This window comes from Vulpes lagopus, chromosome 10 (genome assembly GCF_018345385.1).
Source record: "Vulpes lagopus strain Blue_001 chromosome 10, ASM1834538v1, whole genome shotgun sequence".
Classification (NCBI taxonomy): Eukaryota; Metazoa; Chordata; class Mammalia; order Carnivora; family Canidae; genus Vulpes; species Vulpes lagopus.
Window position 1 is genome coordinate 89,310,281 of NC_054833.1, and position 12,776 is coordinate 89,323,056.

General features: G+C 41.0%; 1 protein-coding gene across 1 annotated transcript in view; it reads left to right on the forward strand.

Annotated features, from left to right (window-relative positions):
- The window catches only part of SLC25A33 (solute carrier family 25 member 33), a 35,304-nt gene that overhangs the window by 12,401 nt on the left and 10,127 nt on the right, over positions 1–12,776 (forward strand). Inside the window, exon 2 of the mRNA XM_041771779.1 lies at positions 518–697. Within this exon, the coding sequence (XP_041627713.1) occupies positions 518–697 (180 nt within the window). The remainder of the gene's footprint in view (positions 1–517; positions 698–12,776) is intronic.

Consider the following 12,776-nt stretch of genomic DNA (forward strand, 5'->3'; position numbering starts at 1 on the left):
TTCAGTGGAGGCCAAATTAATCATACTCTAATGGAAGTCTGTGTTGTAGAGAACATTGATTTCTCAAAATAGTAAAATTCCCTGAGTAACTTTCAATTGTGCAAAGGTGAATTATCTAGAAGAGTCACTGCAGCATGGCAGTGAAGTTAGAAATGACGAGCACTCCTAATGGGTTAAAATGGTAGACATTGGCACAGAGTCCTAGTGTATGGTCATCATAGATGATACTGTAGGCAAAGCTGCAGCCTCGGAGAGACTGAGAGATGACCAGCAGGCAGATAAGTGAGGGGAGGGGTCATTAAAAAGCCAGTGATAAAAACCCAAAGGGTATGCCAACATGTTAACGGTGGTTCTGTCTTTAGCTGCTGAGACTTCAACAAATTCTTTTTACCTCCCAGTATGTTCTAGTTATGAAACAAACAGGTGCCTTTTTCTTTAATAGAGAAAAATGAATTTTCCCACTTTATCAGCACAGGGAATAGTACAACTTATCCTGTTGTTATTTCTTCTCTTACAGATGTGGGGGCACGGTTGGTGCTATTTTCACTTGTCCACTAGAAGTCATTAAGACACGGTTGCAGTCTTCAAGATTAGCTCTTCGGACAGTCTATTATCCTCAGGTTCATCTGGGGACCATTAGCGGAGCTGGGATGGTGAGACCAACACCCGTGACACCTGGACTCTTCCAGGTTCTGAAGTAAGTTAAGTTACCGTGCTGGACGCCAGCGCCCAGTCTAAGTACAGAAGGTCTGTCAGGCTCACCAGATGCGGTGTTCTATTTGCAGTCTTTGTCCAAACTTGACAATTAGGTTTCCGTACTAATACCTTTGAGCTCTGACCTCCCTTGGCAGCAGGGCTACGTGTGATCATCATCAAGCAGTAGTCAAAGTAAACCTAACAAAGCAAACAAAAAATCCATTTTTAAATTGTTGCATCACGGTGTTGCTCTTGCCCGAAATCTTTGGAGGGCTGGCAAGATCTGGGTTGGTAGAGTGACATTAAAAATTTAAAGACTGCGCATAATATAGAGACAACATATTTTGATGTTTTTTGCTTGCTGTTTGGAAATAATTTCATATTTATAGAAAAGTTGCAACGTATATTTGGTGAAATAGTTTTTTAAATGTTTGTTTCATACTGAAGCTACCTGCCTAGGATGTTATTTTTACTGCATTAAAAAATGTCTCATTTGCTTATGAAGTGACTAAATATTCACAGACTGAATATGGCCTATCAGTCTCTATGCTTAAGGCAGAATCAAATGCAGAAGAGTCCTCAGCAATACCTGAGTTTTAGCTTAGGGTCATATACTTTATTTTACTTATTTACATACTTATTTTAAATATTTTATTTATTTATTCATGAGAGAGACAGAGAGAGAGAAACAGAAACATAGACAGAGGACCCTGGGATTATGACTTTAGCCAAAGGCAGACGTTCAGCTGAGCCACCCAAGTGTCCCGGGGCCATGTACTTTAAAAGAGGTGTTCAACAGGGGTGTCTGGCTGGCTCAGTCAGAGTGCGCAACTCTTTTTTTGTTGTTTTTTGAAAATTTATTTATTTGGGAGAGACAGCATGAGCAGGGATGGGTTGGAAAGGCAGTGGGAGAGGGAGAAGCAGGCTCCCCACTGAGCAAGGGAGCCCAATGAGGGGCTCGATCCCAGGACTCTGGAATCATGACCTGAGCCAAAGGCAGATGCTTAACCAGCTGAACTACCCAGGTGCCCTAAGCGGGTCTAACTCTTGATTATAGAGTTGTGAGTTTGAACCCCACGTCGAGTATAGAGATTACTTAAAAATAAAAAAATAAAAGGCGGTCAATAAATAGTAGTTGAATTTAGCTAAACATGATACTCAGATCTCTGAAACTTATCAGAGATAAGTGTTCAAGAAGGACATTGCTGTTTGTCAATATAGATGTTTCATTGGGAAACAGAAAAAGATGTGATAAAATGGAAATGTTCTGTCTTAATAACCATATCACTTAGCACTTTGGACAGAATTCACTCACATTTTAGATAAGGTGGAATGAATTGGAAAGTGCTTAATTTATTTTTAGGCACGTTTTGTTTGTAAAGTCTACTAATGAGTCACCCGGACTTCCATGCCAGATGTGTGTATAAGAGTGCATCTGAGTTTATTCAGCAAAACTGGACAGCAAAACCAGCGGCTGAGGGCAAGGTCCCAAGTGAGAGAATCAGAAACCCAACTAGGGGAAAAGAGGGCTGGTACCCAAGAGGTACTGAGAGGATCTGTCAGTTTAGTGAAACATGGAAAAGGGCTGTGGAGACACAAAAGGCAGAAAGCCTACCTGGGAGATAGGCCCAGGAAAGATAAGCACAGAGATATGGAGGCATGTTTTGATCTGAGTAGTGAGGGAGATAAGCCCACGTCATTAAAAAACTATGGCTGAGGAAACATCCCCATCCTGGTACGCCTTTTTATGTTTAGGCAGTGGCAGTGTCTCAAATGACACCTTTCTTCTGAGGAACACAAAGTGCTTTGAACATAATGAAACAGAGGTAATTTGCCAACTTTACTGACACCACCCCCCCCCCAGAAAAACTTCCTCTTATGTGCTTGCCAAATAACTCATGACTAGTGGATTTGTCTATTTACTGTAACTGGAACCTGTTAGCCAGAAGTTGTGGGTATCAACAGGGCCAAGTTTGTAAGGTAAATGGGGATGTTTCTCTAGTTAAAGTTTTCAGGATGCCTGTTCTGCAACTGTAGTATCTCCATCTTTCTTCTATCTCCTGTAAATCACTCTCTCTTTCTCTCCCCCTCTCTCTCTCTCTCTCTCTCTCTCTCTCTCTATATATATATATATATATATATATATATATATATATATATATATACACATACTTACATAAGTATTTTCCCCCAGTGAGGACAATTGTATATTAAAATGTAAGTCAAAGGGAAAAAAAAAACACCTCGCCATCTTGTGAGATGTAGGAACAGTGCTCACACCACTCTACACGTAAGATAGCTCCTTTCCCTGTCGGCCCACAGCATTCATGCAGCCAACAGCCGCACAATCTTGAGGCCTTACTGACGCATGAGTACTTTTTAAAATCACTTATTCTATATTCACATCAAAATACGAATAATGGGGGATCCCTGGGTGGCGCAAGGGGATCCCTGGGTGGCGCAGCGGTTTGGCGCCTGCCTTTGGCCCAGGGCGCGATCCTGGAGACCCGGGATCAAATCCCACGTCGGGCTCCCGGTGCATGGAGCCTGCTTCTCCCTCTGCCTGTGTCTCTGCCTCTCTCTATCTCTCTGTGACTATCATAAATAAATAAAAATTAAAAAAAAAAGAAAAAAAAACAAAATACAAATAATGGAAATATTAATTAACATTTTATTAGAAAAGTATTTGTAAATTGGCATTTTCCACCCGAGCTGTTTCATGAAGCTTTCTTTCCTCAGCTTGACGTGTATATACATTTTTTAAGACTCTGAACTGCTGTTTATTAGCTTTTGAGTTAGAAAATGACCATGTTTCTGTGGTATCATTTCATCGATTTTTCACAAGAATCCTTAGATGAGCATTCAGGTGTGAAATTAGTTTATAGATGAGGAAATGCAGATTAGGGGTTAAGTGACTTGCCTGATGTCATCTCAATATATATTCACCTTAAAATAGATTTCTAGGGGGATCCCTGGGTGGCTCAGCGGTTTAGTGCCTGTCTTTGGCCCAGGGCGCGATCCTGGAGTCCCGGGATCGAGTCCCGCATCGGGCTCCGGACATGGAGCCTGCTTCTCCCTCTACCTGTGTCTCTGCCTGTCTCTCTCTCTCTCTCTCTCTCTCTCTCTCTCTGTGTGTGTGTGTGTGTGTGTGTCTATCATGAATAAATAAATAAAATCTTTTAAAAAAATAAATAAAATAGATTTCTAAGGAAGATTTGAAGCAGCTAAGGGTAAAGTAGATGAGGATACCCCCCCTCCCCCCGCTCACACGAAGCTTGGCTGCTGCTTCTGCCCCTTTGCTGAGTCTCTGTGACAACCTTTTTTTTTTTTTTTAAAGATTTTATTTATTTATTCATGATAGGCAGAGACACAGAGGGAGAAGCAGGCTCCCAGCAAGGAACTCAGTCCTGACCCCAGGATCATGCCCTGAGCCAAAGGCAGACACTCAACTGCTGAGCCACCCAGGCCTCCCTCCGTGACCACCTCTTGATGTTGGAGGGCCCCAAGGGCTCCTGTGGTGGTCCCCTGCCCTAGCAACAGCCAGATCATGCTTTAGTCTTACAACTCTAAGTACCACCTGTAAGCTGACAATGTTTCTCCTCTGAGCCTCCCACGTTAGTCCAGCTGGGTGTTTGACCTCTCAGCTGGGGTGTTCTCTGGGCATCCAAAGTGTAATTTGTGCAAAACTGAACTTCCCCAAACCTACTGCTCCCAAAGTGTTCTCTGTCCATTAAAGACAACCCCATCCTTCCCATTCTGGATCTTTGAAACCCCAGAGGCATCCTGAGACCTTATTTCTCAAAACCCCACGGGAAAATCTCTGAGCTCTGCCTTCAGAATATGTACAGAATCTGACATATTTTTTTTTGTTTGTTTGTTTGTTTGTTTGTTTGTTTGTTTTAGAATCTGACATATTTATATATATTTTGCACTCCTTTCTCCACCACTGTCATGATGGAGGCCACCACATCTTACTGTGTTACCAGACTAGCTTCCTAACTAGTCTTGCCACCTTCCACTTCTCACTGTGCTCTCCACAGAGCAGTCCAAAAATCTCCTGCTCAGACCCCTTCAGGGGCTGCCCTCTCCCTCTAAGGAAAAGCCAAAGCTGTGCCCACCACTCCATAGGCTCTACATCGTAGCTACCACCCCTCCCTTAACTTCTCCGACCTCCCCTCCTGATGTTTCTCCTCTACCCAGCTACACTGGCCTCCTTTCTGTTCCTTCTCAGCCATTTAACCTGGGAACATTGAAACGTTTTCTGAGGAAGGGCCTTTGTACTGGACACTCTCTGCCTGACTGGCTCCCAGCTGTTACCTTTGCAGGAAGGCCTTGCGGTGACCATGTTATTTAAAACGAGCCCTCCTCTCATGCCCTATCCCTTCTTCCTGCTCTGTTTTTATCTCCAGCACTTAACCTCCACCCAACATACAGGATAGTTTACATAATTATATTGTTTATTTTCTCTCTGCCCCCACCAGAATAGAAATTCCTTGAACACAGGGACTTTGATTTGTCTTGATCACTGAGGTGTCCCCATGCATGTAGAATGCTACCTGTCACATAGTAATAAGCATTCAGTACCAACAGAATGAATGAATGAATGAATGGATGGATGGATTTTGGCATGCTGTAAGATACTGAGTATGAAGAACTCAGCACACACACCATGCCATGTAAATAATAAATATTAGCTGCTGTCATAATAGGTACTTTCTATATTTTTTAAAATTTTTTAATTTTTTTAAAGATTTTATTTATTCAGGAGAGACAGAGAGGCAGAGACCATAGTCAGAGGGAGAAGCAGGCTCCTTACAGGGAGCCTGATGTGGGACTCGATCCTGAGACTCTGGGATCATGCCCTGAGCCAAAGGCAGATGCTCAAGGCACCTGAGCCACCCAGGCATCCCCTTTCTGCACTTTTTAAACTTACGATTTAGGGGGATCCCTGGGTGGCTCAGCGGTTTAGCGCCTGCCTTCCACCCAGGGCATGATCCTGGAGTCCCAGGATCAAGTCCCCCATCAGGCTCCCTGCATGGAGCCTGCTTCACCCTCTGGCTGTGTCTGTGCCCCACCCCCACCCCCGTCTCTGTCTCTGTCTCATGAATAAATAAATAAAATCTTTAAAAAAAAAAATAAATAAAAATAAACAAGATTTATAACTGAGTTTCTTGGTGGCCAAGGCAAAAAGGGGAATATCCTATTACATAATTCTCATCTGAAGAAAGCATACTTGCTTTCCAGGGGTAATATAGGTCTCTCCCTCTTGTACTAAAAGCAGCCTGTTACCCAGCACTTACATAAAAAGAGTGTGCCAGCATAAGGAAGCACACTTTCAAGGTGGTGTAATAGATGGCAGCTACTTTTCTTGTTTCCTGCCACGCTGGTTGAAGCCACCCTGCTCTTTCACGTAGATTATTAGATAGCTTTCTCCTTCTTCCATTGACGTGGGTGAGCTATTAGGAGTGTTGATCTACAAAAAGAGAGGGCTTTTTATCTGGTAAATGACAAAAGGAGGACAAGAGTCAGGCCTTTTCTCTATACCACAAAGCCCATCAAGATTGTTCACATTTTTAGAAGACACTTGGTTACCAAAAACCCAAATGAATAAAATGGTTATTCACTTAAAACTAAGCAGCCTATTTCTAGGCTTACTCTTTCAGGCAGTAATACTTTAAAAGACTTAACAGGCAACAGAATTTGTTTACAGGAAGTTTATTTTTCAAAATGCAAATCAGTGTTTGCATGTATCTCATGTTAGGGTAACCTGTTAGGAAAAAAAAATTATCCTTCACTGGAGCACCAATAATCTTTACATTTTGAATATAGTTACTTAAAAAAGGCAAGATGCTAGCATGTTTAGGCTCTTGCTGTTTGATTTGCCATAGGGATTTTTTTTTAAAGATTTTATTTATTTATTCATGAGAGAGACAGAGAGAGGGGCGGAGACATAGGCAGAGGGAGAAGCAGGCTCCATGTGGGAAGCCCGATGTAGTACTCGATCCCGGACCGTGGGATGTCACCCTGAGCCGAAGGCAGATGCTAAGCCACCCAGGTGTCCCTGTCATAGGGATTATTAATTAATAAATGTTTATCTCTTGTGCCTGCTTTATGAGTTAATCTTTTTTTCCCCCCTATCAGAGCTCCCATTCTGTAAATTACTCAGGTACTTTATTTTTGTTTTTTTCAAGTACCTTTCTAATCTGAAAAGTAATATATTAGTGAGCTAGTCTCTGTCTTGTAAAAACTTTCATGTTTAGGGATACCTGGGTGGCTCAGTGGTTGAGCGTCTGCCTTTGGCTCAGGGCATGATCCCAGGATGTGGTATCAAGTTCCACATCGGGCTCCTTGCATAGAGCCTGCTTCTCCCTCTATCTATGTCTCTGCCTCTCTCTCTCTCTCTGTGTCTCTCATGAATAAATAAATAAAATCTCTTAAAAAATTTTATGTTCAGATGAGATCTTTGTCTTGGATTAGTCTACAGTATGTGTACTGTGATTAAAACTAGCAAGGAGAGGGCAGCCCCAGTGGCGCAGCAGTTTAGGGCCGCCTGCAGCCCAGGGCATGATCCTGGAGACCCTGGATCAAGTCCCACGTCAGGCTCTGCATGGAGCCTGCTTCTCCCTCTGCCTGTGTCTTTGCCTCTCTCTCTCTCTCTCTCTCTGTCTCTGTCTCTATGAATAAATAAATAAATAAAATCTTAAAAAAAAAAAACTAGCAAGGAGAATGAAATGCTCCAAACAAGATCCTGATTTCCTTTTGCGTTTCTTCTCTAAATCAAAGTTGATACGACTGTGGGAAGGTCAGTCTGGATCCTAACTAACATGCTTTATTATGAAGCCAAGGCGTACCATTTATAGTAGGAACTTGATTGTTCCAGAAGAATTTTGTAAACATCCAGATAGGTTGGAAGTTTGAATTATGTAACAGATTTGACTTTTTGCCCACTGTTAATATGCGTAGCTATGGAGACTGTCTTTCTGCAGTTCTTAAAAGGCCTGAGTCGCTTGAGGACACGAGTTCCCTACTGCATTATAGATGAGAGGCTTTTGGGCCTCCTGGAGCCAGAGTTCCTTAATTGTGTTTAACTGCCTCCTGGGCCTGGCTCTATGCCCTGTCCCTTAATGGAACCACAGACAGAATCCAAGCTTTAAAAATGTTTGAGTATACTGACCATTTGAAGTCTTTTATACCCTCCTGCAAGTTGTAGGTCATTTCAAGGTGTCACTTGACACTTTTGTTCAGAGACCTTGGCTTTTTGAAAGCATAGTTCTGTTTTGAGAAGGAGTAAAAGAAAAGTATTTACAGTTGAAAACTCTAAATTCTTCTGCCTCCAGTAAGAGCCAAGTGGCTTGTTTTAGCCAGTGTGAAAGTTCACTCAAAGTGCACGAACTTCAGCTCGTGTGTTAGGTTTGCAGAAACCCAAGAATGGTCTTTACCCCACCCCTTGCTTCTGTGACTTTGTGGGCTGTTGTCATGAGCTTAATATTTTTATAACCTATGACCCACACCTTTTTTTTTTTTTTAAGAACCTTTTACTTTGGGCAGCCCGGGTGGCTCAGCGGTTTAGTGCTGCCTTCAGCCCAGGGCGTGATCCTGGAGACCTGGGATCAAGTCCCATGTTGGGCTCCCTGCATGGAGCCTGCTTCTCCCTCTGCCTGTGTCTTTGCCCCTCTCTCTCTCTCTCTCTCTCTCTCTCTCTCTCTCTCTGTCTCTCATGAATGAATAAGTAAAACCTTAAAAAAAAAAAAAAAAACAACTTTTTACTTTGAAATAATTTCAGACTTACAGAAGAGTTACAGAAATGGTATAGACAACTTGGTTATATTCTTCAAGTCACCAATTTGTAATATTTGCCACATTTGTTTTTTTCATTTCTTCTCTGCATACATACATATTTTTTCTGAACCATTGGAAAATAGCTTACATGCATCATTATGCCCCTTTACCCTTGGTACTTCAACATTTATTTCCTAAGAGCAAGGTAATTCTCTTAGAGCCATGGTACGGTTTTTTCACATTCAGGAAATTCAGTATTCATATATTACTTCTTAACTAATCTACAGTCCATACTCCAGATCGATCAGTTATATGTTGTGATTGATTTAATGGAAGAACTGAATTTTAAAACTGTTCCTGCCAATATTTCCTCTGTTTCTTAGACCTTTGTCTTTTTTTTTTTTTTTTTAAGATTTTATTTATTTGAGCGAGAGAGCACAAGCAGGGGAAGGGGCAGAGGGAGAAGCAGACTTCCCCCTGAGCGGGAAACGCCTCGGAGCTCAGGACCCTGGGATCACAATCTGGGAAGGCAGAGGCTCACCCAGCTGAGCCACCCAGATGCCCCCACTCTGGTATTAGACCTTTTTCAAGGAGCCTTTCTTTCTTCCTTGCTGTGTTGTTTCTTGATTTGTTTAACGTTAAGATATAATTCACGTACCAAACAATTTACCCATTTAAAGAATACCATTCAGCCGTCCTTAGTATGTACACAGAGTTTTGTGTGACCAATACTACTAATTTGACTTTAGAACATTTTCATCCCTACTAAAAGAAATCTCTCACTCATTTGCAGTCACTCCCCATCACCCAGCCCCAGCCTAGGCAATCAACCACTAATTTCTTTCTGTCTCTGTATTTGTCTCCTCTGCACATTTCATATAAATAAAATAATACAACATAGGCCCTTCTGTGTCTGGCTGCTTTCACTTTTAACCAAATGTTTCTTGAAGGTCATCCTTGTTGTGTGTATCAGTACTTCCTTTTTATTGCCAAGTGATGTTATATTGTATAGCTAGGTTTCATTTTAAACGCTGTGCTTTTACATTCTCTAGGTGCCATGAAAAAAAAAAGAAAGGTACACTCTATTTAGAGTGAGATGCACTCTCTAATTGTGTAGTATCTCACACAGAGGTCCTTCATGCAATACTCAGGGGTGACCAGAGGGTTTAGGCTGGGCTACACAAACAAGAGTGTGTCATGGGATCCCATAAAAGGGCCCAGGCTGATAACTGCCAGTGAGAAAAACATTCTATGATAAGAAAATAAGACTATTGTTTAAAAAGAAAAGAAGACTGTTGTCTTCCTAATATTTTGGAATAAATTAATTATTTAGATGGAACTGAGATCCACTTTATTATTATTCACATATCCTAAAATTTTACCTTTTAAAAGTGTATAATTCAGGGGGATCCCTGGGTGGCGCAGTGGTTTGGCGCTTGCCTTTGGCCCAGGGTGCGATCCTGGAGACCCGGGATCGAATCCCACATCAGGCTCCCACTGCATGGAGCCTGTTTCTCCCTCTGCCTGTGTCTCTGCCTCTCTCTCTGTCTCTCTGTGACTATCATAAATAAATAAAAATTAAAAAAAAAAATAAAAGTGTATAATTCAGTGGTTACACAGTTATGTAACCACCACCACTATCTAATTCTAGAACATTTTCATCACCCCAAAGGAAGCATGTACCCACTAGCAGTCTTTCCCAACTCCCCCTACTCCACCCTGGCAATCACAGATCTACTCCATCTCTGTGGTTAGGAGTGTTCTTCTCTTGGAGGCTCTTGTAAATGGAATCAGTTTTTATCTCTGTATTCAGATTGTTCATTGCTACTGTGTAGAAATACAATTGATTTTTTGTATATTGATCTTATATCCTGCAACCTTGCTGAACTTATTATAGTAATCGTTTAGTGTATTAATTAGTATTTCTATGTTAATGATTGTGTAGTCTATGTGAATAGAGTTTTGCTGGGGCATGCCTGGGTGGCTCAGTCAGTGAAGCCTCCGACTCTCGATCTCGGCTCAGGTTTTGATCTCAGGGTTGTGAATTCAAAAGCCCCATGTTGAGCCCCACTTAAAAAAAAAGTTCTGTTTTTTCCTTTCCAATCTAAATACCTTTTATTTCTTCTTTCATATCTAATTGCTAGTCTGCTACTTTTGAAGACAGCTCTTACAGGTGCAAATATACTTTAATTTTCAAGCAATTGAAATATTTTATAAACATCCAAAAATTTGAAGAAAGAAGCCAAGGTTCAAATGTTTTAGTTTGTACATTCAGGGACTCTAGACCGTGAAAAATTACATTGACCTGAAAAAGGAAAGAAGAGGAAGGAAAGCTTCCTTCCTCTTTCTGGATAAAACTTGAACATTGCCTAGCATACCAGGGACCAGATCAACTGAACCTCTTCACCAAAAATTTCAGCTTTGTTTCCAGAAATTTTATGGGAAAAGTGGAAGGTGGTAGAAATAAAATTGGCAGGATTCAGAATCTTTACCAATAGCTTTTCCATAAAGTGGAACACAGCTGTTTTATTTTACCTTCGGAGTCATAATGAAGGTAAAGCATTATATAAACTCTTGACAACAATATGATCATTAGTGAGCTAGATAAACTTAGAAATTGGAGGTACTAATTACTGAGTGCAGAAAAATCTGCAGTAAGAAAAGATTAGAGGGGACCTCCGTGTAATGTAAATTCTCTTGGATACCATGAAAATTGAGCCAGTTGAGCCACTGAAAAGAATAAATTTAACCAACTTGAAGAATCATGTTGGAGCAGGAAAATGCCTCTAAAGAATGTTCTATACAATCCTTTCCTTAGTCATTTTCAATCAGAAAATAACACTTTTTTAAAGCACCTTGGCAGGAGTGTGGAAAAATTGGAACGCTTGTGCCTTGTTGGTAGGAATGTAAAATGATAAACAGCTGCTATAGTAGATAGCATGGCAGATTCTCGAAAAATTAAACAGAAATTACCATATGATCCAGCAGTTCCACTTCTGGGTAAGTACCCCTAAGAGTTTAAACTAGGGACCTGCCTGGGTGGCTTAGCGGTTGAGCGTCTGCCTTTGGCTCAGGGCATGATCCCGGGATCAAGTCCCACATCAGGTTCCTTGCAAGGAGCCTGCTTGTCCCTCTGCCTAGGTCTCTGCATCTCTCTCTCTCTCTCTCTCTCTCTCTCTCTCTCTCATACATACATACATACATACATACATAAAAATTTTTTTTAAAAATTACAAAAAAATGAACTAGAGACCTGAACAGATATCTGGACACTCATGTTCACAGCAGCATTATTCACAGTAGCTAAAAGTGAAAGCAACTTGAGTGTCCATTGACAGATAAATGGATAAACAACATGTGGCCCATATACAATAGAGTATTATTCAGCCTTAAAAAGGGAAATTCTGGCACATTCTACAACATAGATGAACACTAATGACACTGTGCTGGGTGAAATAAGCCAGCCACCAAAGGACAGATACTGAACAATTCCACTCGTTTGAGATCCCTAAAGTAGTCCAGTTCATAGAGACAGCACAATGGTGGTTGTCGAGGGCTGGTGGGGGAGGGTAATGGGGAGTTAGTATTTAATAGGTATGGAGTCCAATTTAAGGAGATGAAAAAGTTTTGGAGATGGATGGTGATGGTTGCTCAACATGTGGAAATACTACTACTGAACTGTACACTTGAAAATGGTAAATTTCATCTTATATATATGTTACTATGATTTAAAAAAAAAAGAAAAAGCAGTATTCTCTTTAAGCTTGAGATACTATGCTTTGTCTTTATTTTATTTATTTTTTTATGCTTTGTCTTTAAGTAAGATTCATCCAGCCCATGAAAATCATTAGGTTTTTCTATTCTGTAGATCCCTGATTGGGGCCTTTTACAATAAGTAAAGATCTGGAAGATTGGATTATTAGAGATAAGGAATAAATCCAAAAGGAATACAATCCAAAGAAATCTCAGAACCTGTTTCTCAGTGAATTTTGTTATTATGACAATATGATTCCCTGTATCAGATGTTTTGCCAGGCGCTCATCCTACCATATTAGGAGTTCAGCATGTAGTACAAACCCTGAACATCTTGGTCCCATGTGAACTAGGGAAAAGGCTTCTTGAAAACATGTCAAATTGATGCTTCTGAAGCATGCTTTTTCTCTGTATCATAAAAGGAGTATTTTTCAGTCTTCTAATGCTGTATTGTAGGACAATCAGGTAAGAGTCTGGGCTCTTGTAAACATTCTGTTCTGTATTCACAGAGCTAATGTGAAAGCTGAGGCCTCATTGTTTTGCATAGG